Source organism: Balaenoptera physalus, assembly GCF_965194825.1.
Source record: "Balaenoptera physalus genome assembly, chromosome: 7".
Taxonomy (NCBI): Eukaryota; Metazoa; Chordata; class Mammalia; order Artiodactyla; family Balaenopteridae; genus Balaenoptera; species Balaenoptera physalus.
In genome coordinates this window covers 34,479,036-34,504,494 of record NC_138886.1, presented here as the reverse complement: position 1 = coordinate 34,504,494, position 25,459 = coordinate 34,479,036, and the positions used below count along the sequence as shown (strand labels likewise).

Genomic DNA, 25,459 nt, shown 5'->3' with positions numbered 1-25,459 from the left:
AGCCTCTTCCCTGGACTGGTTTGTGAGCTCCTCAAGGGCAGGGATCAGGTCTCTCTCATTCTTGAGGACATTATATATTGATAAAAGGTATAATCCATCAAGAAGGTATAATAATTATAAACATATACATATCTAACAGCAGAGGCCCCAAAACATATGAAGCAAAAACTGACAGAATTGAAGGGAGAAATGGACAGTTCCACATTAATAGTGGAGATATTAGTACTCCCCTTTCAATAATGGATATTACAACCAGACGGAAATCCGTAAGGAAATAAAGAATTTGAACAACACCATAAACCAATTAGACCTAACCCTCCACCCAACAATGGCAGAATATGTATTCTTCTCAAGTGCATAAAGAACATTCTCCAGGATAGACCGTATGTTAGGCCACCAAACAAGTCTTAGTAAATTTTTAAAAACTGAAATCATGAAAAGTGATTTCTGACCACAATGGAATCAAATTTTTAAAAATTGAAATCATGAAAATCATTTCTGACCACAATGGAAACAAACTAGATATCAATAACAGGAGGAAAACTGGGGGAAAATCACAAATATGTGAAAATTAAGAAATACAACATTAAACACCCAATGGGTGAAAGTTGAAAATGAGGGATACTAGAAAATATCTTGAATCAAATGAAAATGAATATACAACATACCAAAACTTACGACATGCAGAAAAAGCAGTGCTCACAGGAAAATTTATAGTTGTAAATGTCTGCATTAAAAAGAAGCAAGATCCCAAAACAATAACCTAACGTGACACCTTGAAGACTAGAAAAGGAAGAGTAAACTAAACCTGAAGCTAGCAAAAAGAGGGTAATAATAAATATGAGAACATAGATAAAATAAAGATCAGGAAAACAGTACTGATGAACCTATTTGCAGGGCAGGAAAAGAGATGCAGATGTAGAGAATGGACCTGTGGACACGGCGGGGAAGGGGAGGGTGGGACAAATTGAGAGAGTAGCCTTGACATATATACACTACCATGTGTAAAATAGATAGCTAGTGGGAAGCTACTGTATAGCACAGGGAGCTCAGCTTGGTGCTCTGTGATGACCTAGATGGGCTGGATGGCGGGGAGGGGTGAGAGGGAGGCTCAAGAGGGAAGGGATGTATGTATACATATAGCTGATTCACTTTGTTCTACAACAGAAACTAGCACAACATTGTAAAGCAATTATATTCCAAAAAAATAAATAAATAAAATAATAAAGGAAAACAATAGAGACAGTGAATCAAACCAAAAGTGGGTTCTGTGAGAAGATCAACAAAACTGACGAAATTTTAAGCTAGAATCACTAAGAAAAAGAGAATAGACCAAGTTATTAAAAACAGAAATGAAAGTTGGATAATACTACTGATTCTACAGGAATACAAATGGTTATGAAAGTATATTGTGAATATTTGTACTCCTACAAATTGGATAACCCAGATGAAATGGACAAATTCCTATAAGGACACAAACTAACAAAATTGACTCAAGAAGAAATAGAAACTCCTAATAGAGCTATAACAAGTAAAGAGATTGAATTCTTTTTTTAAAAAATTAATTAATTTATTTATTTGGCTGAGTTGGGTCTTTGTTGCTGCGCACAGGCTTTCTCTAGCTGTGGCGAGTGGGGGCTACTCTTTGTTGGGGTGTGCTGGCTTTCTCATTGCGGTGGCTTCTCTTGTTGTGGAGCACGGGCTCTAAGCGTGCAGGCCTCAGTAGTTGAGGCTCACGGACTCTAGGGCGCAGGCTCAGTAGTTGTAGCACACGGGCTTAGTTGCTCCGCGGCATGTGGGATCTTCCTGGACCAGGGCTCAAACCCATGTCCCCTGCATTGGCAGGTGGATTCTTAACCTCTGTGCCAGCAGGGAAGCCCGAGACTGAATATTTAAAAAACAAAAACAAACAAAACTGCAACAAAGACAAGCCCAAGACCGGATGGCTTCATGAGTGAATTCTACAAAACATTTTAAAAGATTAAAATACAGTCTTCTCAAACTCTTCCTAAAAAATGGAAGAAGGGGAAACATTTCCTATCGCATTCTATGAGGCCAGCATAACGCTGATAAGAGAGCAGACTAAAATTTCCCAAGCAAAGAGAACTACAGACAAATATCCCTTATGAAAATAGATGCAAGAACTTCAAGATTATAGTAACCAAAGTAAAAATATTTCTACTTGCTGATATCATGATTTTATAAATTCCTAAGGAATAAAAATAGAAGCAAAAAGAAACTGTTAGAGCTAATAAATGAGTTCAGCAATGTTATAGGATACAGATTAACACTCATCCATCAATTGCCATTCAATACAACTGTAGAAATGAAAAATTATTATAATTCTATAGAAGTGAGCAACCTGAGGAAAATTATTCTATTTGCAAGAGCATTAAAAATAATAAAATACTTAAAAAATATTTATTTAACCAGGAGGTACTAGACTTGTACTCTGAAAACCACTAAACATTTCTGAAAAAAAAAAAGCTAAAGAAGTCATAAATAAATGAAAATCTACCCCATGTTAATGGATTGGAAAACTTATGATAAGATGGCAGTACTCTCTATAATTTATACGTCCAATGCAATCCCTATAAAATTGCAACAAATCTTTCTTGCAGAAATGGAAAAGCTGACCCTAAAATTCATATGGAATTGCAAGGAAAAGCCAAAACAACGTTGGAAAAGGTGAACAAAGTTAGAAGACACACTGCCTGATTTTCAGTCTTACTGTAAAGCAATAGTAATCAAACAGTGCATCATTGGCATAAAGATAGACATAGACCACTGGAATAGACTGAGAGTCCAGAAATAAACTGTATCTATGGTCATATGATTTTCAACAAATGGTTGAAATTCAGCAAATGGTAATGACCATGGAATGTGGAAAACAGTGTTTTCAACAAATGGTGCTAGGAAAACTGAATATCCACATGCAGAAGAATGAATTTGGACCCTTACCTTATTCCATATACAAAACTCAAAATGGAGCAAACCTAAATTTAAGAGCTAGAACTATAAAGTTCTTAAAGGGGTAAATATCATGATATTGGATTTAGTAAAGGATTCTTAGATATAACATCCAAAGCACAAGCAAGAAAAGAAATAATAGATAAGTTCATAAGACAATCTATTAAGACTTCATAAATATGATAAACTTTTGTGCATCAAAGGACACTATCAGGAGAGTGAAAAACAACCCATGGAATGGAAGAAAATATTAGACCTGATAAGCATCTAATATTCAGTATACATAAAGGATTATTAGAACTGTGATGGTCCTCCATGTCAATTTGGCAAGGTTATAGTTCCCGGTTATTTAATCAAACACATCTACAATCAGTTGACTATAGAGGATATTACCTTTGAAAATGTGAGTGGGTCTCAGTCATTCAGTTGAAACCTTTAAGAGGCACCCACAGGAACCCTCCGTTCCCTCCAGTTCCATCCAGGTCCTACCTGTTCTCAGAGATGGGTATAAATAGCCCTTCCTCTGGGAAGTTGTCCTTGATGCCAGCCCCCTTCCCCCATCTACCAATTCAATGGGTCTCCCACTTCTGTATTATCAAATTCTCCCAGTAAATGTAAGACTCGGGATGGAGCAGGGAGTGTCCTGCACAGAGGGTCTCTGATTTCCACTCCTCTACCACTCCCCCACAGCGAGTACCACAGCTGTTCACCTTATTCCTTTTCTAGAGGAATATTCCTCTCCTGGAGGTTGATCTGATTCCCTTAGGAGGCAGACGGCTAAAGTCCATCAGAAAGAGCCCCCTAGCAAGACTGGAATAAAGACACAGACCTACTAGAGAATGGACTTGAGGATATGGGGAGGGGGAAGGGTAAGCTGTGACAAAAAGAGAGAGTGGCATGGACATATATACACTACCAAACGTAAAAGAGATAGCTAGTGGGAAGCAGCCGCATAGCACAGGGAGATCAGCTCAGTGCTTTGTGACCACCTAGAGAGGTGGGATAGGGAGGGTGGGAGGAAGGGAGATGCAAGAGGGAAGAGATATGGGAACATATGTATATGTATAACTGATTCACTTTGTTATAAAGCAGAAACTAACACACCATTGGAAAGCAATTATACTCCAATAAAGATGTTAAAGAAAAAAAAAAAAGAAAGAGCTCCCTAGCTCATCACTAGCCCCCCATCCTCGCCCCTTTCATGTTGCACTACCACCAAGGCCCTTGAGGGGGCAGTGCACACCCAGAAAACAGGACTTGGACCTGGGCTACGCTGTGGACTCCAAAGCTGGGGGGACACGGGAGCTGATGGGACTCAGGGACCTTCTAGCCCAGTCTTCTCTGATGACAGACAGGGAGACCAAGGCCTCAGTCAGGAAGAGACTTGGAGGAAACCATATCTCTTTCTCCTCCATGGTACCATCTGAGGGGAAGGCTGACTCCAGCTCCAGACCAAAATCTCCTGCAGCTCTGCTGCTTCGCCAGCTAGGAAACCGGGATGGGTGTCTTATGTCCCTGATCCAGCCATGTGGACCCAAGGCTAGGCAGCCCGTTCGTCCACTTGGCCCGTGGGAGTCCCCTGCAGTGCCCATCCTTGGTGAAGGCAGGGTGCCCTCTCCTGGGAAATGGAGCGAAGACAGGAGGAGCAGCAGGGCCCTGGCTTCCTGAGGACAGGCTAGGCTGGTTTAGTGAAGAAAGGAACCCCCACCCACCCCACCAGCCTGGAAGAAGCTAAATGCCAGCAGGATGGACCAGCATGGAAGCCAGAGACCTACTGATTCTGCCAGCTCAGCATCCCCTCCTGGAACAGCCAGCTGTTGCCACTTTATCCCATTACCAGGGCCTCCTGCCCCCAAACTGTCCCCCACCTGCCCACGGACCAAACAGACCCCTCTTCCTGTTAATCTAGACAAGACAAAACTGGAATTTTTCAAAGATACCTTAAGTGAGAAATGAAACGGCACCACGTCTTGTGCCCCTTTCCCTCTCTCTTTCCAGACTTCCAGCCTCCACTCTGCCTTGAGGAGCAGCCCCCAGCTCTGTGAGTCGTCTTTGCCACAAGCTTTTGAAAATTTGGGGAACTCTTCCTCAGGGGAGGGAAAAGGAAAGAAGGAAGGAGAAATTTGTGAATAATGGGAAGGGTGTGAGTGCAAATCCCTTTTATTTGAGAACCCAAATGATCCAAACCGTCTAGATGAGGGTTTCCACCGGGTTCCTCTGAGCTCAAAGGGCTCCGTGGGCCTGGGGGGAGCCCTTGTGTTGGCCGCCTGGGGCCTCCACTCCCATTTCTTCTGAGCAGTTCTATTTTGACTAAATTTCGTTTCAAACGGACATAGTTTGTTGCTATAAAGGAAACAATTGAAAATCTCCGATTTATCTCAATCCAGTCTCTGATATTTAAGGAAACTGATTTTTGAAGCAGTCCTAGGGAGGCTTAGAGACCGCATCCACCAGCCCAGTCCCTCTCCCCAGGGTTCGCTGCCTCCCAGGAGGTCTGGACAGTTGAAAGAGGGGGCAATGCCAGCCTTATGGGAGATTCCTCATCCACCCGGTGCTCCTATGGAGAGAGGCCTACACACCTGGAAACTTCTCCCCATGTCTTCTTCAGATGGTGAGTGGAGGTGCTCTGCAGAGCAGAGAGGATGGCATGCAGCGAGGAGAAGTTCCTGAGGTTCGGCATTCCTGGAGAAGGTAAGAGAACGAGCTATGAGGTGGGGAGCTGGAGCCCGGCTTGCTCCAGCTGAGCCTTGCAGAGCATACTGCTCACTGGACCAGTGGCTCTGCCCAGGATGTGAGTTCTTTGCCATCCCCCCCACCAACATGCCACCTCTGAGTACCCCAAGTTCTCTGGAGCTATGCAGGCACCCCCAGTGCAATCAGGCAGGTCTACAGACTGCTGGACCTGAATGGGCCTGGAGAGTCTGGAGAGGAAGCATCACTTTTCTATTTCTCCCTCAGCTTTAGGATGTATTGTCAAATTTTAAACTTTCATAATTTTGTCATATTATGACTGAGCCTGAGGCATTTACCCAGGAATGGAATTTTGGGGTCATTGAGTATGTGTAAGTCCATTTTTAGGAAATACTATCAAAGAGTTTTTGAAAGTGATTGTAGGAGTTTACACACAAAGCAGTGTATGAGAGTTCCAGTTGCTTCACATCCTCACCAACACTTGGTATTGTCAGCATTTTTCAGCCATTCTGGTATATGTGTAGTGGTGTTTCATTGTAGTTTTAATCTGCATTTTCACGATGAGTAATGATGTTGTACAGCTTTTTATGTACTTGTTGGCCATTTGGTTATCTTTCTGTGAAATGCCTAGTCAAATCTTTTGCCCATTTCTTTTTTCAGGTAGATTGTCTCCTTCCTCTTATTAATTCACAGAAATTAGTTATGTATCCTTTGTGAGGCTTTCTCCAGATAAGTATATGACACGTATTTATTCTCCTTCTGCTCTTTCTTACTCTCTTGAAGGTGTCTTTTGATGAAGTGAAATTCTTAGTTTTCATAAGGTCCAGTTTATTAATTTTTGTCTTTATGCCCCAAGGTCAAGAAGATATTCTCCTATGTTATCTAATACAAATGCTATTATTTTAAACTTCCACATTTAGATTTCAAATCCACCTGGAACTGATTTTTTGTTCATGGTGTAAGGTAGGAGTCAAGATTAATTTCTTTCCCATATGGATAACTAGTGACCCTGGGCTGTTTACTAAGACTATCTTCTCCCCATTGCTCTGCCGGGCCTCTTTAGTATATACAACATAAATGTTCGTATGTGTGGGTCTGAGTTGGACTCTCTGTTTCTCTTTGTGTTTATCCTTGCTCTACTACAGCACATTGCCCTAATGATTGTAACTTTATTCTAAGGCTTAATATCTGGTCATGTAAGCCCTTCAAGTTTATTCTTCTCTGAGATTGTCTTGACTATTCTTGGCCATTTGTACCAAGAATACAAATTTTGAAATCAAAATTTTGGAAATCAAATAGTCAGTGTCCACCAGACATCTGCTGAGATACTTTATTGTGATTGTATAAATCTATGGATCAATTTGGGGAGAAGTAACATCTTAACAATACATAGCAAAACAAACAAACAAATAAAAACATCAAAAAAAACCCAACCCAATCCATCATAATAAAAAGGAAGAAATGATAAACTGTGAATATTTGTAAGTCATATTACAAAGGGGCTCACATGCCCAATATACAAAGAGTTCCTAGAAATTGATAAGAAAAAGAACAGACACACAGTAGAAAAATTGGCAAAAGAAATGAACCCACAGTTCACGGAAAAAGAAATGTGAATAGCCTTAAGTATATGAAAATATGAATAGAAATAAAATAGAAATAGAAATGCCTACATATGTTCACCATGCAAAAGAATGTTCAGAGCAGCATTATTTGGTAATTCTCTAAACTGGAAACCACCCAAATGTGCATCAATAATAGAAAGGATAAATACGATGGGTTATATTTTTTGATAATGGGATGATATACAGAAATAAAAATGAACTACAGCCACATTCAAAAATATGTTTGAAACTTACAAACATAATGAAAGAAGTCCAACATAAGAGGGTACATTCTGTATTATTCCATTTAAGTTCAAAAACAAGCAAAACTAATTCATAAGTTAGAATATTTGTTACCCTTGGGGAGGAGAGGGCAGTGACTTGGGATGGGTACATAAAGGGGGCTCCTGGAGAGCTGGTAATGTTCTATTTCTTGCGGGTACTGGTTACCAGGTGTATTCCCACTGGATAATATATTAAGCTATACACTTATGATTTCCATACTTTTCGGTATGTGTGCTATAGTTCAACACACAAATCCTATCAGTTGGATCCAGAACTTTTTTTCTGGTTAGTCCCAAGGTCAGATGACATAGTGTTTGGTTCAAAACTCTGGAATTACATGGTCGAGATTCATATCCTGGATTTAATCACTTCCTATCTTGGAGATCTTGGCCAAGTTACCAACTCTCTGAGCCTCAGTTTCTTCATCTAATTACAGTACCCCTCTCATAGTTATTGAGAGTATTAAACCCTCTCAATAAATATTAGCTCTTGAGGTGGTCCTTGTTGGTTTTCTTTCTATGGACTATGGAGAAGATGGACGATGGACTGTGGAAGAGGAAGGAGAAGGATGAGGTTCAAGTCAAGGGACATTTTCAAAGTGAAGACTGAGGGGGAAGATGTGACGTTGAGGTGCAGGAAAAAGAGTCCAAAGGCTTGGCTTCACTCCTTCCATTCCCCGTCTCTCACCTCCTTGCCCATCTCTAACACGGGAGGTGGACTCACCAGATGACCTCTAGCTGGTTAGTCTTTCCAGTTATAACATTGTAGAGTTAGGAGGGTAATACAAATGCCATCTAAAAGCCAAACACAAGTTTCCATGTTTGAACCAAACTCAAATACAAAGGCCCAGAAACTTGGGAATTAAGGGAGGTAAATTCTCAGTGGTGATATTATGGGTTATTTTTATTTTCTCCATTCAGTTTTTTTTTCTATTTTAAACAATGTGTGTTGCTTTCTCGGAACAAAACACTGTACCTGATAATCCATGCCTACAAATGTATATCCATATGTTAAAAAATGAACCACATTATAGATGTGCCAGAAATTGGAACCCAGAAAGCATCTATCTGAGCAGGGAAAACACAGTTTCTGATGTAGAAGGGCCAAGCCAACAGGGCCTCTTAGACAAGATAGAGATCTCGCTAACTGCAAATAATTCCTGGACATTTCCTATTTTTTATTGTGTTTTTCACCCCTAACCTCACTTAAATATACTTTCTCTTTTTCCAGCTAAAATTAGTCCAATCACTTGTTACAATATTTCACCTTGTTAATAAAACCTGGGACCACAGAAGGGGAATAAAAGGGTTTCTACTCACTGTTTCTTAATTTCTGAAACTAGTCTGGACAGAATGATCACTTATTCAAGGGAGTTGTCATAGGGAGCATTTATGAGCAATTGGGGATCCCTGCTGAGGGGAGGGATTCTCTGAGGAGTCAGGAACCCCACACCTATAGGAAACCCTCACCAGGTTCAGCGTCAGCCACAAATATCTTCAGCCCTGGCCACGCAGGACTCTGGGTGCGTGTGTGGGAAAGAGCCAACTCTGGGAGAGTCAGACCAGGACACTCCGGGCATTCGTGCATTTACCAGGGAGCACTCAGTGTGTCTGAATAATGTGCAGGACACTGCTGAGGGCAGTCGAAGCTGGACGAAAGTTAGGAGGGCACACCTGCCCCTCAGAAAACCCCTTCCAGTAGGATGCCCTGAACTCCTGCATTTGACAGCGACCAACGTACAAGCACGTTCAGGGGAAGGAGAGGTGACGGGGTGAGGAAAGGGAGATGAGGGTCAGAGTGAGTGGGTGGGATCTTGTCACTGGTAGTGGCTGGAAGTATGGGTGGCTTTGGGGTGTGTGGAAACAGAAGGATCCCAGCAGAGGAGCAGGGTGAGGAAGGGCAGGGGGCAGTGGCAGATGCAGGAAGAGTGAGGAGTTTGCTGAAGCAGGGAGAGTCAGGGCGGGAACCAGATGCGGGGGGCCTCTGAGGTCATCTAGGGACTGTGGGCTGGGTTTGGTAGGGGCTGCAGAGCTGGTGAGGGCCTTTTGAGCAGGAGAGTGGGTACATCAGAGCTGTATTTTAGGAGGGTTATGCAGCAGTGGTGAGTTGGGTGAATGGAACTCAAAGAGTCACATAAATTAGCCTTTTAGTTATAATTCCATTCAAGCCTGAGGCCTGGATTCTGAGCCCTTAAACCTCTTTTAGTCTGAGAAAGAGTCCACTTATTTATAGCCACGCACTACTTTATGCTACTTCCCAGCAGAGATTGGTTTTAACCAAGACAAAGAAGATAGGATGGGTTTTCTTGACCGCAGTGGCTCAGAGATGCATCTCCTGTCTCCTGCTAGTTTTCAGAATATTCAATGTGCTGCTCTGGATGCTCCTGCCAGCCCTGAGGTATCCCCTGCACAGAGAAACTGGCAGGAGTTTCACTACTCCACGAGGGAGGCTCCCTGTCGCTAAGGGCAACCCACCTCCTCCTGGGAAAGTGCGTGGGGGCGGGGCCAACGGAGCTCCCGCCCCTCTGCGTTGCCTTGGAGACCAAGTGTGTCTAGTTGCAGCTGAGGTTGGACTTGAGTGGTGCTTTCTGCTGGTGCAGGTGCGGGCTCGGCCGGGTCCCTGGGCGCAGGGCCTCCCTCCACTTGGCGGGGCTTAGAGGGCCTGCCCTGAGACTGCCCCTGCTCCTTGATGGGCTTGTGGGGCAGGCGTGAGAGGAGCCTGCTGGGCTTCTCAGCATTCAGTAGGTGCCTAATGAGCGTGGCCAGAATCAGGCCGCTCCCTCCCTTCACGTCCTCCTACCCAGGTGTCCTTTGTTAGGGGGGGAGGGGTGCGGGGGAAGTCCTCGAACCGCGTTCTGCGCCAGTTGGGGGTTCAAGGCCGGGTTGAAATCCCAGCTGATATCTTGGGCACGTTGACTTTTCCCGGAAGAGCTTGAGAGAGTGAAGCACAAGCAATAGCTATTATTCTTTGTCCCCAAAGTCTGTCTCGGATTTGCGCCCGGCGTGGCTGGGAGAGCCGACCTTCTCAGTGAGTTCGAGTTAGGTTCTTGCCTGAGGTTTCTTTCCCTTTTGCTTCTTCGCACCCCTCCCCCTCTTCTTCTTTTAAAGTAAAAACCCTGAGGCTTGAGAGGGGCCCTGATGCTTTCTCCCAGGGTAGAGGAGTCTCAGCCCCGGTGGACCCGGCCAGCCTGTCTGCCCGGGAAGCCTTGTCCTCGGGGGAGGACTTGTCCTCGGAGGGGTAGGGGGAGGTTTGTCCGTATCCGTCCGGGTCTAATAGAGACCAAACCCCAGACAACAGCTTCCCTGCAGGGGTGTCCAGCCAGAGGCCAAGATGTCCTCAGTGGGGAAGGTGACCCAAATTCCCAGCGGGAAGGTCTACCAGCAGATCTTCGAGGCTGAGGTAAGCCTGTCCTTCTGTCCCCCCTTTTCCTGCTCCTCCCTTCCCTCCGGCCCCCTGGAAACTTCCCTCCCTCTGAAGACTTCCTTGCCTGGAATCTAATGAAATAAGGGCTTTGAAATTGCTTAGATTAAAAATAATTCTTATTGGCTCCTGAAATGTAAGGATACAAAATTAGAATGTCTGTTTCTGAAAATTAGAAAATTAAAATTAAATTAAATTAAATTAAATTTAAATTACTCAGAAATAGTCAGAATTAGCCATTGGATGTCCTGGAGCTTTTACCTAGCATGAAAGCATTTCTAATTTTTCTGTTTAAAAACTGGGTTTGATTCTATAGCAGTGTCTTAAAACCTACTTTTTCCCTGGTTAAAATATCCCAGAGACCTTTCCGTGTCACTGCACATTCACGAACTTCACGATGTTTAGTGGCTGCCTAGTTTTTGACCTAGGACTTCCCATAATTTATTAAGGTAATAATGCCCTCTTGACAGCCATATAGGTTGTTGGCATTGCCTTGTCATCTATAAAAAACTGCACAGATGAAACAATATCTTAAAAGAAACACACAGACTCAAACCCTTCCTTTGAAGTTCTGTACTGCTTATTTAAAAGGGATTTTTATTCCTACTTTGAGCCCAAAATATGCTCTCTGTGGAAGGCTTGGAAATTATAATAGCATAAAGAAACAAAAGAAACAAATTACTCACATGATCCTGCTCCCTAGAAGCAACGATTCTTAACGTTTGGGTTATTTTCTCCTCGTCATTTCTCCATGCATTTAAAGTTTTGAGATTATAATGTATAATTTTGGTTATAATTTTAATTATACTTTTTTTTTTTTTTTTTTTTTTTTTGCCCCTCCACGCTCCTTGCGGGATCTCAGTTCCCTGACCAGGGATTGAACCTGGGCCACGGCAGTGAAAGCCTGGAATCCTAACCAGTGGGCCACCAGGGAACTCCCCTAATTTATGCTCTTAATTGATATATTTTATGGTATATCATATCCTGAGCATTTCCTCATGTCATAAAAAATCCTTTGTAAGTCTCATTTTTGATAAATCCCTAACATTCAACTGAAGGGACATACTGGGTTTACTCAACCAATCTCCTATCGTTGGACAGTTCCATTTTTCCAATTCCTTGTGATTATAAAAATGCGGGGATGAGCATCTTGGTCCTCATTAGAATTTCTTAAAAGATGCCCTCCTAGAAATGGCTGAATGACTGATATGGGGAGGGGAGAGCCCACCTGCATGGGGTGTGCCCTGGGGTTGCAGGCCTCCCTCAAAGTGCCTTCCTGCTGGCCGGCTCCCACTTGACCTTCTAAGACAGCACAGTCAGCCTGGGTGCTGGGGAGTCTGCAGTTCTGATCCCCCTAACCTGGATCTTCCTGGATTTAGGTACAGCTGGTCCACTCCCTGGCATCCACCAGGAAGCGAGCTGTGGAGCGTTCCATGGCCCCAAAGGATGGCAGGAAGCTCTTGATGAAGAAGATGGATATTCGTGAAGGAGAGATGATGTCTCCTCGGCAGCGGAAGTGGGTGCACAGCCTACCCAATGACTGGGTCACAGAAAACCCTGTTCTCTACAGGTAGGTCCTGCTGTCCAGGCCACATCCCACACACTAGGGGTGGTCAGAATTTTCAAAAACTCAAAAAGAGCTCACACAAGATGAGGAATGAAGTCCCAGGTACCTCCCCTGAGAGAGAGAGGAAATAACACCTACTTTGCAGGATTGTTTGCTTCTCCCTCTCTTCCGTCCTCTCCCTCGCTGGGCACTGGGTATGCGGATCCCAACCTTCTGGAACTTGAGGCTTCAACAGTGCATAAATAAGCAGGTCTCCCCAAAGCGGGGAAGGCTCTGACACCGAGGACAGGGTGGTGGGACAGGAGTCAGGAAAGCTGTCTGAGGAGGGGCCTCAGCTGAGATGAGAGGATGAGGAAAGGAAACATGGAGCAGGGCTCTGAGACAGTACCGGCTTATCTGTTCCAGAAGGCTGAAGAAGTCAGCGGGCCTGCGGAGAGGGGTGGGAGATGAGGCCAGGAGAGACTTGCAGGCCACAGTCCGTATTTTGGACTGTACTGAAGTGAACAGCTGATTTGCATTTTTAAGGCCTTCAGGTTGTGTGGTGTGTAGAAAGTGGGGGGCTGCAAGGAAAGGCAGGGAGGCCAGGGAGGAGGCCACCACAGTCCACGCAAACTCGGTGGGGCTGTGAGAGGGACACAGGGCACTTCAGGTTTATTTTGGAGGCAGAACCCACGGGACTAGGTGACAGATTGGGTGGGAGGAGAGGGCTCCTGAGAGTCCTAGGTCTCTGGCCTGAGCGCTTGGGTGGACAGCAGAGGTGCCATTCCCTGAGATGGGAGCAAGTGGGGTTGGGACAGGGAGATCAGGAGTTCCTTCTGAACTTCTGAGTTCAGAAGTTGAACTTGAGATTCCTGAGCGTGCCATTTCAGTTCCCTGAGCTTAGACTCCTCAAGCAGGGAGAAAGGAACAGAAAGGAAAAGGAAAAGTGCTTCCTCACGGGGCACTTTGGAGAATGTAGCAGGAGCTGGGCTTCCCTTAGGCTCGTCAAGCTCTGCACCAGCCATAAACCTTCTCAAGTCTGGGACTCTGGGACAGGAAGTCAGTCCTGCTGTATCTGCCTTTGTGTTCCTCTTAACCCCCATTGGAGCAGGGATTGACTGGGTAAAAGTCTCTGCCCTGCCCTTTGAGTTTTCCCAGGAAAAGGTCCTCTGAGGCTTCTGACACTCAGCACCCTGAACAGCTGGGCAAACCCACTGGCCACCCAGGCACAGACTGGAGGTCAGCATTCTCCAGCCCTCTCCCTGACGCCCCATGCAGGGATCCAGAGGCACACACGGCTGGAACCTGACCATACTCCCTCCCACCTCCTGGGAGGATGGTCTTGTGCAGCCTGGCTGTGACTCTGGCTCCTACAAGGGTCCCAGGCCCCTCTCAGCTGACCTGTTTTCTACCAGACTCAGGGTCTCCTGACATCTCCCTGTGCTTCCCGAGGGTCCCCTCCTCCCCAGAGTTTAGCCTAGAACCACCTATCCTCCCCATAACTGGATATAACATCAGTCAGGCACTCTTGGCACCCACAGGACACTGTTTGGAGAAAGGCACTTCTCATGGAGGGCGCTGGCGTTGTGCTGGCTTCCTGGCACAGACAGACAAGGCCAGCTCTGCTCTGGACACAAGAAGAGAGATGTGCTTATAACCTACCAGGCCCTGCCACCCTCAAAGCGACTGGGATCACTGACTCAGCATCAGCACCTCTCTGGGGTGCCTTGTCCCCTTCTTGAAAATTCGGCCAGCCAAACCGGTCAACTTGTGCATTCATTCACATAGGACAGGACCTCTGGTGGGCGGAAGAGAAACTCGGGGTACGGGTAGATCACCACTAGTGTAAACCAAGCCCCCATGTTCCTGGGGCAAGTGGCCAAGAAGCCAGAGCCGTTAGCAGCTCCCATAGTTGGGGCACCCGGGCTCCAGTGGGGCCGCCTTAGTCCAGGGGCATTTGGTTGACAAGGCTGAGAGACCCACCTCTGGAGGGCCAGCCTGGGCCCCATCAGCTGCCACCCAGGCCCTGCAGTCTTCCTTGGTGGTAGGTGTGCCATGAGGACTACATAAGAAAAAGTCTGGAAAGTGTTGCACGTGTCAGGGCCCCGAGGAATGGCAGGCGTCACTGAGAACTGCTGCATTTCTGTGGCGCTTGCCCTGTGGACAACACATTAAGGGATTTTTATTCCAAAGCTGAGGTCATGCTCACCCACCTGGTCCTCCCTGCTGAGATAGTTTGTCCTGGGATCCCAGCTCTCTCCTCCCACACCCAGACCCCATGAACCATGGACCTTGGCGTCACATGCAGGGATCTGGGAATCCCAGCGCCACTTTGTCCAGTGACTTCCCTCCCTCATCCCCCATCCTGGACAACAGGGTCACCCCGGCCGCCTCATAGGATGGGTTGTTGAAGAAGCAAATGAGGAGCGTGCTGAATGCTCAGCCCCAGTCTGGCTTTCCCAGGTTGGCCAGGCCCCTTGGGGCCCTCAGTTTCCACATGTGGAAAATGGCTCGTGCCCACCACTCACACTTGTTGTGCAGCCAGAATGGAGCAAGATCCCTGAGGGCAGACCCCAGCTTCTCATCTGAGGACTGTGGTGTCTGCTGGCAGCAGATGCCCAGGCAGTGTTTGTTGGAGGCACATCCTCAGGGCATTCTGGAATCAGTGGGCCCGGACTATTACCAATTCCCAGGGTCTCTCTGGAGACCCAGAGCTACCCTGGAGGGGAGCAGTGCGGGGGCAGGGAGCGGGGTCGGGGCAGGGGGGGTGGCGTTGGTTATTGTTTTCCTCTGCTTGTGCCTCAGGGAAAAGGAAATAGCCAAGAAGGAGAAAGCTCAAGAGAGTGAGAACAGCATTGCTGCCAGAGAAGTGCGGGGCCTCACAGACACCGCCGGTGAGCCTCTGTTCAGGCGTGAGGGCAGGCATGGCCTGGGCCAGAGAGTGCTCTGTGGGGAGCTCCTGGAAGCGCTAATGTAGAAGCACCTGAAGGTCCCGCTGTTCCTCTGCTCAGCATCATAGAGAGCCTTCCCGGAACCCACCTCTCTGCCCTGCCCCTCTCCCCTGGGCCTTTGCCTCCGAAGCGTTTCCCCTGAACCTCCCCTGAACCTTCTCCCCAGCGCAGGGAGCTGGGGGGGAGGAGGGGCTGCCTGCACAGTCAGCATTTCCTGATGAAACCATTTGGTAAAGGTTGTAGCTCGCTCTTCTGTGATTTCACAGGAGGATTTTCCAATCTACATTGTCTTCCTTCGTATCACATTACCCTGGTTTGACTTTATCCGGATATGGAGGCTCTTTTTCTTTGTGATTAAAAAAGTAATACATGCTCACTATAGAAAAAGGAAGGAGATAAAGCAGAAGGTGAAAACTCCGCCTCCACAATAGCACCCTTTCTCCGCCCAAGAGTGCCCACCGCCCATGAAATCACATAGTGCCCCGGGTCCCACCTGTATTCAGAGGACAGCAGAGTGCAGGGTGAGCTCACAGACCCTAGAGCAGAGGGCCCACATGCCAAGCCCTGCCGAGCCTCTGACTGCCTTTGTTCTTGGACCCCCATGCCTGAGTGTCCTCACTTGTAGGATGGGGCTGGTAATAGAGCCTGCCTCTCGGCTTCATCCTGAGGAGTAACTGATTTAGAACAATACCTGGTGAATGGTAAGTGCTGATAAGTGTTGGTAATTCTAATCTGTGTATGTATTTTCTTCTATAAAACTTTTTTTAAAAACCCTAAATGTTCCTATTCTATACATACCATTTGGAACTTTTTTTGACCATTTAACTGTATATGCAAGACTTAATTCCCTACAGCACTTAGGGATCACCTTCTTTTGCCTTAAGTCTCTGCCACTGCCGGCCTGCTTTGGGGGGCCATCTCCTGAACCCAGGCACTTGCTGCCTTGCTGTCTTTTCCTGGGTACTCTGACCTCACCTTGGAGCTCTGAGGGCAACCTCATCACCTCCGTTGTTCTCCCCCAGTTCCTGAGAGGATCAGCACCATCACCCTTCAAGGGCGAGGGGATTACAAGAGGAGAGGCTGTGAGAGTGCTCTGGCGAGCTTTAAGGAGGAGATCGCTCAGATTGGGATGGTGAGAATTCTCCCTGTCGCTCGCCTTCTGTTCCTGGGCCACTCCGAGGGGAGGGTGGACTCCGCACGGTGCCCACCGCCCCTCTTCCCGGGTCCTCAGTGGCTCACCAGGTGTAGACAGAATCGTAGTAGCCATGTTTGGATGGCTTGCTACAAGTTCTGATTATGAGCAGAACTCTATATGTCAGGTACTGTTATAACCTCCAATTTACAAGTGAGGCCCAGAAAGTTCTGCCTGATTTGGCACGTAAGGGCCGAGTGGGAACTGGACTCTGGATCTGATGCTAAAGCCCAGTCTTTGATCTCCCTGCTCAGTCCTACTAACAAGGGGCCAAACGGCCTGACCCTTAGGCACTACCCTCAGTTGGCTCCCTGTTCCTCTCCAGAGACCTCTAACCAGACTAATCCCTGGAATATTGCCTAAGTGAGACAATAAGGTCCTCTCTGGGCCCCGGATCACACTCACCACTTTCTCCCTGAGTTCCCTGGATTCCGGGAGCTGGCCGTAGACCCAAAGCACCAAGAAGGTGCTCTCCCTGCCAGCTTATCACTTTCCTAATGTATCCCAACTGGACTTGAGCTCTGCTGTCACCATGAGCTCAGTGGCTTTGGTCACACAACCGAACTGAGCCTCAGTTTCCTCATCTGAAGTTCTCTTGGAATTATTTCACTGGCCACTTCTGTAATGATTATTTGTTGAGCTCCAACCATGGGCCAGGCATAAGGTCAGCACGTACTTTGCAGGCTATGATGAGGACCAAGTGAGTCTGAGGACAAGGGCTCACACATGACGTGTGTCCCGAATAGTGCTGCCCTAGTGCTCTGGCTGTGAACAATTAGTAAATCTGAACTCTTTAGGTCTAGGTAAGAGTTACTATTTTTGAGAGAGGACCGCAGCTGGGACTTCCCTACTATAGGGCTGGGGGTGGGGGGGGGTCCTTCCTGTCCCAGGGGTGTTGATACCATAGCCCTCGCCCTCCTGGCCTGTTTTAGGAAATGGAACCTCTCATCTTGGAGCCAGGAGCCCTTCTTTTAAAAAAGCTGGCTGAGTCTGACGAAGACATCAACAATCTCTTCGAAAAGGTGGAAAACGACAGCAACCTTGAAGACTACACCATCCAAGTAGGGGTCCCCTCGAGGCGGGACCTGCCCCACCTGCGTCCTGCTCCTGCTCCTTTCTTCCCTGCCACCTGTTCTCCCAGCCTGACCCAAACTTCTTGGCACAGACCCTGTTGGAGCTGCGGGATCAGGTGGCCGAGAAATTCCTGCTCCAGAAGCAGGAGATCAAGGAGCTGGACAAGACGCTGCACTCGCTTGAGTTCTCCCGGGCAGATAAAGTGAGTTGGCCTCCAGATGTGCTCTTGGTGATTTTCACTCGTGGGATTTATGAGTCATCACCTGTTTTTAGTTCTCCAGGAGAAGGGAGTCACTCACTGTGGTGCCTTGTCATTTCTAGCTAAAAAGTGTTTTGAAGAAATATGTGGAAATCATAGAGAAAACTTCCTACCTCATGCAGCCCGACGTGTACAGGCTGATCAATAAAGAAGCCATGGTGAGTGGTTTTCACGTGCAGGGGATCAGCCCGCGGGAGCAGGACCCCAGGATGCCCTAGAGCCTGGGTCTCAGGAATGATGGGCTTCTCATATATAACATTTCCAAGTAACTCAGGTTGGCTACTTGAGTTCAGAACTAGAGTCTTTGTTAAGTATTTTCAATAGAAATCTCTCTAGTACGTTTTATACTTCCCCGCCATGTTCATCCCAGTTAACCTAATACTGTGTCATCAGTGTGACCAGTGCTAATTTTATGAGCACCTACGGGGCCGTGTCTCAGCCACCATGTGCAATGCTATGTGTGCTGCAAGACAGAGGCGTGATCTCACAACTGTTGTGGTCTCAGGGTGGTGTGTGCACTCATAAGTGACCTCAGCATGCTCTGTATGCCTAGTTTTTCTAGTGGTTCTTGTCTTTCCTCCTGCTGTCTGTCTATTGCTGAACCATGCCTGCTCCTCTGGCTCTGTCCCCACTGCTTCTCTGTCCACACCCTCAGCCTCCTCCAAATGCTTCCTTTGGGATAAAAAAAATACGAGAAAATCAAGGTTGTTCATGAAAGGACACTTCTTTTGGCTACTTACTTGCATAGGTTTCTAGGTCCTGTACAGAAAGCTGGGCTTGCCGGTTAACGGGCCTCCTGGCAGCGCGCAGGGTACAGTGTTCAGAATCACAGATGGGCTCCAGCCCAGGTCTGTGCCTTGGGGTCCTGGACAAAGCACAGGCAGAGAGTGAGCACAGACCCCCCTCTCCACTGCCCAGACATGAAGGTTCCCGAAATTACTCAGCCCCAGCACCTGGAACTCCGTGTCCATAAAATGAGGATAGTGATACTTAAACACCAGTACTTGGTGGGAGGATGACGTAAGAGGACGCAGCAGTGGCCGCTCTCATTTTGAGACAAGCAGGAGTTCCTAACTTTGAACCATTTGATCGATTAGGGGAGTCAGAGTTAGCAGTGTCCCACTTATGTTTCGGCGTTTGACTTTCCTGTGTTTATTGTATGCATAACAACTGGCACTTTCTACTTGCTCTGTGTGCATCTATCTCATTTAACTTCACCAATTCCTTGTGCTGTAAATAGCATTATCTTTACATTATGGCTACGGAATTGGAGGTTCAGGAGATACTTGCCAATGCCCCCACTCTGGGAACAGCCGGCATCAAACCTCGGCTTTCAGTGAAAATTGTTACTGAAATTTCTGCCTGCTGAGCTTGGCGGTTCTCACCCTTGCCCCAGGGCAGTGCATAGAGGGCTTTGGGACATGTGTGGGGCATTTTTGGCTGTCCTAGTCCCTGGGGGACTTGGGAGAGGCTGCTCTCATTTAAGGGGGTGGAGAGGCTAAATGGCAGAACGGTGTCACACAGTGAAGAATCGTCCCGACTGCCATGCCAAAGGTGCCCTGGTGGGGTCCGCTGGGAGGACTGCCAAAGAATGTTCTAGCTCTGATGTCATTTGGTAGTTGGTACTGGTTCTCATCACAACCATATGTGGCTGGTCCCTGGTAGCATGAGCACTCTGCTTTTGGAACCAATTTATAAAAAAACAGTTAAACACTGAAAGCTTGCTGAAGTGCTTAACTCCAGTGAACTTAGAATCACCTTTTGAAACAAACAGTCTGAGGTGGCCTTGGAGCTGGGTTGAAACTCACGTGATCAGGGTTCATGGTTAAGCCTTCAGGAAAGACCCTTGTCGTGTCCGTAGCTGCTGAGCCCCAGGCAGCTTCCTTGAGTGCCCAGCGACCCCACAGTACTCCTCAGACGCTGCCACGGCCCTGCTCGGCCCTCGGCCCGCAGCTCACCAGCCCTCTCTCCAGCTGAGCCTTGTTCTGACCTTGGAGAACAATCTAGAGCCTGCCCACCTGTGACTGCAGATCATAAACCACGCCCTGCTGGGCAACCGGAGGGCCCTCGCCCAGCTGTTTGTCAACCTCATGGAGGCCACGCTGCAGCAGGAACTCGATGGCCACCGCCGCTGGCAGGGCCTGCTGGATGCCTGGAAGGCTCTCAGGAAGGAGGACCTGGTGCAGGGTTTCAGGTCGGTGGCTGCCCACACCACCCGAGGCTCCCCCCCCGCCCCCCTGGGCGGCAGCATAGGCGGGCGAGGGGGGCACCTTCTCCCTCCCTTTGTTGTTACTTTAAAATGCTCTTGCTTTTTCTGGTGGTAAAAGTAATAGGTGCTCTTTTTTAAAAGTCAAAATAGATAAAAGTATAAGGAAGAAATTAAAAATCACCATTAATTCCTCACCACAGTGAGAAGCACGGCTGATATTTTGGTATATTTTCTCCCAGGCTTTTTTAGACCCATACTGCGCATGTAGATTTGTATCTTGTTTTCTTCATACACATTTTCTCATAAGCATTTTCTGAGCACTATACAAATTGTTTGAAAATGTTAGTCTGATTATCTGCCCGCTGTCCACTCTTTACTATTACTGGGCCAAGGAGAATGGCCATCCCTCAGGCTTGGGACACTTCCCACCCTGTGGTAGCAGGTTTTACCCATGGGAGGCAGGGTGAAGAGAGGGCCCATCTCCAAGCTTCCTCCACCAGCTGGCACTTTTGTTAATACTGACACAAGGGTCCTGGAGCTTTTGGCCAATAAGGAAGGCTTTCTTTTGCTAAGACTCTTGGGACCAAGATGTCTGAGGACACCAAATAGTGTCTGTCTGTGCTGTAGCCGTGGGGGTGGGAGGCCCATCTGTACACCCACATTTCTAGATGGAGAGCACCAGAGTCGGACGCTGGGGAGGAAAGAAAAGTATGTTGAGGTCTGGCTGCACCTGTACTTTCCCTGTGACCTTGGTCAAGGGCTTGAACATACAGAGCCTTTTTCTGCAGGCACCATGATGAACTGGTGATAGGGTTTCAGTGATGGTCAACAAGATGCTGCATGGAAAGTGCCTGGTCTTGGCTGGGCTTGGGCTTGGGAGGTTGTTAAGATGTCAGTAATCATCATCGGCAGTGATGGCAGGAGCTGACATTTCCTGGGCATTTCCCAGGAGCCAGGCACGGTGCTAAGGGCTTTGCTCACATTATCTTGCTGGGTCCTCACAAGTACTCCTTGAGGAAGGTACTGTCATTAGCTCCATTACAGAAGAGGAAACTGAGATTCAGCGGGGGCAACTTGCCCAAGGTCACAGAGCTGGAGGCGGCAGTCAGGACCCACACCCGATCTGTGCCTGCTGGTCCCTCCATTCTTCTCTCCCCCGCTCTCCTTCCCTCTCTTTCCTCCCTCCTTTCCTCAGAGGCCCGGATGGAGGGGAAGGATCTGGGAGTGGTGTCCGGGTGCTAGGGTTCTGAACGTTCTTACCATGGGTCTCATCCCTTCTCTCCCATCCACCTTGCCCCTCCTCTCCTCTGCATGGTGCCAACGTGTCTGGATGCCCAGTGAGTTCATGGCCAGTGAAAGGATCCAGACTCCTCCAGCTGTGAAGATGGAGTTGGAGACCATGTTTAAGAACCAGAGCGCCCTGCAGCAAAAGCGGCTGGACCATCTCTGCACCATCTGGTACAGAAGGAGGGGCTGCTGGGGAGGGGCACCTTTCGGGGGTCCATGGGGGAGGCAGACACAGTCCTCAGCGTTGACCTTTCTTCTGAGGTGTCCTCCAGACCTAGCCATCTCCCAGTTCTCTGGTCCTGGGCTGGTTGCCTGGGTCCATGTTCTGAGGTGTCCCAGCCCTAGTGGCAACAGGGCACATGACACATTTGCTGCAGAAAGAAGTTTAGTGTGGCTCTGCCAAAGAGCTTGGAAGGGGGTAATGGCAGGGGCGAGGTCGGAGGGGAGCGGGGGAAGGAGGGGCCAGGTCAGGGGCTAGACTTTTCCCTGAGGGCAGTGGGGAGCAGAGCGGCTCCATCAGCTCTGCAGTTTGGAGGGTGGGTAGAGGGGTATGAATGAAGCTGAAGGCTCGGAGGTTGATGAGGAGGCTGCTGCCATCAGACAGGGACCTGTTAGAGGCTGTGGACGCTTCCCTCAGGCCTGGGTCCGCCTCTGATCCCATGATAAGCTCTTTGGCGGGGGCATACTGAATGTTCTAGACCCTGGAAGCCCACCGTCTGGGGAGCCTGTAGCATCCACCCTCAGCAGCAGGATGGAGCCTGTGTGGTCCTACAAGGCAAAGACATTTCATGTGTTGGGACCCGTGCACCTCGTTGGTCCCTTTCACCCTGGTGACGCTGGGATGCAGGTTCTTCCCGTCTCCCCACCACAGAGCTCAAGTTCTCCTGGGACATAAATGACTATTAGGACCCCCACAGCGTGAGCCAGAAGGACTCCCTCAGGATTGGCATCTCCTGCCCCACGTGCAGCCACATTTTCATGCAGTGTGACATTAACAACGTGGATAAAAATCTCAACACAAGGAAAAGTGCTTTTGTTGTTTTCTCTGACTCCACTTATTTCTGACTCTGAATCCCTGTTCATAAAGCTGGGCAAAACTTAGCCTTTCTTGGGGATCCTGGCCACTGAGGGAAAGTTACGGAATCCCACCCAAAGCCAGGCCTGGTGGTGGGAGTCTGGTCATCAGTTTGGTCCACACACATGCAGCTGGGCAACTGCTGCTGCTTCCAGACTGTTGGACGCAGGAATCTTGAGGAGGCTTCTCTGAGCCCCTGAGTCCTCACACGCAGGCAACCGTTGCTGTCCAGAGATGTGGGTCTTGCAGCTGCTCCCACGGTGCCACCAGGAAGTAGGCTGGTGGTACTGCCAGGCTGGCACTGCCAGTCACCCGCCATCCTGCTGTGTCTGCACCTTCCCCCAGCCCCTTTCTATCAGATGAGGAGACAGTCCTGGTCCCCAGCGTCCTCCTCCTCCCCAGGGCTCTCAGCCCACTCCCACAAATGCCTTCTCCTCAACAATGTTCTCGACTCTCCTAAGAACTTAGACTTTTGCAAACAAAATGCAGAAAGATTTTTAGGCTGATGTCTTTTATGTCCCACCACATCCCTCATACAGGCTGTGAATATGGGGCTGACTGCTGCCTGAGTGGAGGGGAGAGACAGGGCCAAAGACCTGGAGAAAAATGCATTCATTGATACTTCTGGCCAAAGCTGGGACACACTGTAAGATGGCAGTGTCTGCAGGCAGAGCGTGGAGCTGGGTGTGTGATATGACCTGGCCTGGAGGAAGGTGGGGGCAATTCTAAGAAATCAGAGGCAAGAGCACATTTATAGGACATAGGACCCAGCAGTGGGGATATATAGAAAGGTGAAGTCAGGACATAATCCCACTGTCTGGAAGCATTGCAAACACTATGCTTAAACACACAACTTAAAGGTAAAGTTGCAAAGCCTTGATCACAGAATTCCAGTGAGTGTCGAGCGAAGGTTTGGGTTTGTGGTGTTTGTGCAAAGAGGTCTGGACAGCTCCCACAAAGCACACTGGGTAGACACCATCTATGTTTCCTTGACCTGTCAGCAGCTGCTAGGGAGCCTTCTAATCAAGCCCGAGGAACTGTTCCATGGAACTGCCTCATATGGGATCACACGTAGCACCCACGTCCCATCCTGGCCCAGAGCTCCAGGCCTTCCTCCGTAAACCCAGAGCCCCAGATGCCTGGTGAGGATCCTTGTTTCGGTGCATGCCAGGCCCTCTGCAGGCTTGTGGGCAGTGGTGGCAGAGGGGTGGGGAGTCTTACTAAGATTCCCAGGGCCCCAAGAGGGAGTTATCCAAAGTCCCAGGAGAATCCCCGTGGATTTTCCTGGACCCAGTAAGTATGTGTGCATATAATTTTAAAATAGTTTTTAAAAATAAAATTTGCATTTTGGAGTAATGTTAGATTTACAGAAAAGTTACAAAGATAACACACAGAATTCCTGTATACTCCTAATCCAGTTTCCCTAATGTTGTCATCTTACACTGCCAGTGGACACTTGTCAACACTAAGAAGTTAACTTGGATACATTCCCATTAAGTAAACACCAGACTTTTTTGGATTTCACCAGTTTTTCCACTAATGTCCTTTTTCTGTTCCAGGAACCAATCTAGGATGCCACAGTGCATTTAGTACAATGTTTAGACTTGAGATTATGCCCTGCACACTCTTGCACCTACCTTTTGCTCTTTACTGTCCCACTATGAGTAGGCTGCCCTAGACCAGCCTGGGTTACATGTCTTGTCCTGACATAATTGTTAATCGCATCCCCCTTTCACTGACAAAATGTCCTGGTTTGGACAGTAAATAGCATGTCATACACATTTTTCCACCTCACTAAACACCACCTATAACTTCCTTAGTGGCTTAAAGTAACAATCATTTTTTGCTTCTCATGATTCTGTGAGCTGGCTGAGCGGTTCCCTGTGGCTGGGCTGGATGGCCTCACTCCCGTGTCTGGAGCATCAGCTGGGACAGCTGGGGCCTCTCTCCACTTGCTCTCTCAGCCTCCAGGAGGCTAATCCAGGCTTGTAGGCATGGTGGTGGTGCTGGCAGAAGAGCTCCCTACAGCAAGAGAGGGCAAGTGGAATGCATAAGCCCTTTCCCCAAGCCTTTTCTGTGTCATGTTTGCTAGTGTCCCATTGGCCAAAGCAAATCTCATGGCCAAGTCCAGATCCAGGGGTGGAAAAATAGACTCCACCTGCTGGTGGGAGGACCTAACGATACTGACCATTTTTCAATCTGCAACACTCTTTTTAGTGACTACAGAAGAGAATTCATGTATTTTACTTAGACAATTCCCTATTGTTGGAATGAAGGTTGTTTTTGATTTTTTGAGTGTTTATAAACAGTACTGTTAAGCAACTGTCTTAATGCATAAACTTTGTATGCATTTTATATTATCTCTCATTAGGTTCCTCGAAGGGGCTTCCTGGGTCATGTGATAAGCATTTGTTTTTTTTTCCATTAGGAAAATTCAGTTTTATTTTCTAAGTAACAGGCTCAATAATATTATTAGACCTTTTCACGAGGTATGCTTTTGGCACCAGGAAATCCCCAACAGGTCACTCATTTCATCGGTATTTACGTAGATACGTCCCTAGACCCGTGTTCCTTGAAGATGCTACCAATTTTAGTAAGTGAATGTTTTATTCAAGTATGGCTCACATGTCACATCTTCCTTCCCCAGTGACCTCCTGCCCCCCAATTACAGCAAAGCTCAGCTGACTGAATGGCGTTCTACTCTCAACTCCCTGAATAAGCACCTCGGTGAGTGAGCTTTGTGGGACCCCACTTGAGTGTCGCCAGAACTCTGCTCAAGTAGTAGCTTTGTAGCAGCTTCAGTCTGTCAGCCAGTCATTTATGTGAGAGTCTGTTATAAACTCAGGAGTAGGTGGCAAGTCCCTCTTGGGGAAGAAGGATTGGGGTGTGGAGAGAA

At 47.7% G+C, this 25,459-nt stretch overlaps 2 protein-coding genes across 13 annotated transcripts in view; both read left to right on the top strand.

Moving 5' to 3' along the window:
* The window catches only part of LOC309663907 (stimulated by retinoic acid gene 6 protein-like), a 63,156-nt gene extending 53,395 nt beyond the window's left edge, over window positions 1-9,761 (top strand). Inside the window, exons 19-20 of one of the 4 annotated variants that reach the window (XM_082468648.1) lie at window positions 4,969-5,011; window positions 5,579-9,761. In XM_082468648.1, coding sequence (XP_082324774.1) covers window positions 4,969-5,011; window positions 5,579-5,640 — 105 coding nt within the window. In that variant the 3' untranslated portion in view covers window positions 5,641-9,761. Of the gene's footprint in view, window positions 1-4,968; window positions 5,012-5,442 lie in introns of those variants that run through there. The other 3 variants (XM_082468647.1, XM_082468650.1, XR_014265514.1) reach the window with 3 other exon arrangements.
* A 12-nt stretch (window positions 9,762-9,773) lies between these two features.
* Window positions 9,774-25,459, top strand: part of CCDC180 (coiled-coil domain containing 180) — a 55,555-nt gene continuing 39,869 nt past the window's right edge. For 4 of the 9 annotated variants that reach the window (XM_082468544.1, XM_082468545.1, XM_082468543.1 and 1 more), the window contains exons 1-10: window positions 9,774-10,949; window positions 12,350-12,540; window positions 15,322-15,410; window positions 16,490-16,599; window positions 17,592-17,720; window positions 17,825-17,935; window positions 18,055-18,150; window positions 20,023-20,186; window positions 21,540-21,659; window positions 25,211-25,290. In XM_082468544.1, coding sequence (XP_082324670.1) covers window positions 10,881-10,949; window positions 12,350-12,540; window positions 15,322-15,410; window positions 16,490-16,599; window positions 17,592-17,720; window positions 17,825-17,935; window positions 18,055-18,150; window positions 20,023-20,186; window positions 21,540-21,659; window positions 25,211-25,290 — 1,159 coding nt within the window. In that variant the 5' untranslated portion in view covers window positions 9,774-10,880. Of the gene's footprint in view, window positions 10,950-12,349; window positions 12,541-15,321; window positions 15,411-15,511; window positions 16,169-16,489; window positions 16,600-17,591; window positions 17,721-17,824; window positions 17,936-18,054; window positions 18,151-20,022; window positions 20,187-21,539; window positions 21,660-25,210; window positions 25,291-25,459 lie in introns of those variants that run through there. The other 5 variants (XM_082468547.1, XM_082468546.1, XM_082468548.1 and 2 more) reach the window with 5 other exon arrangements.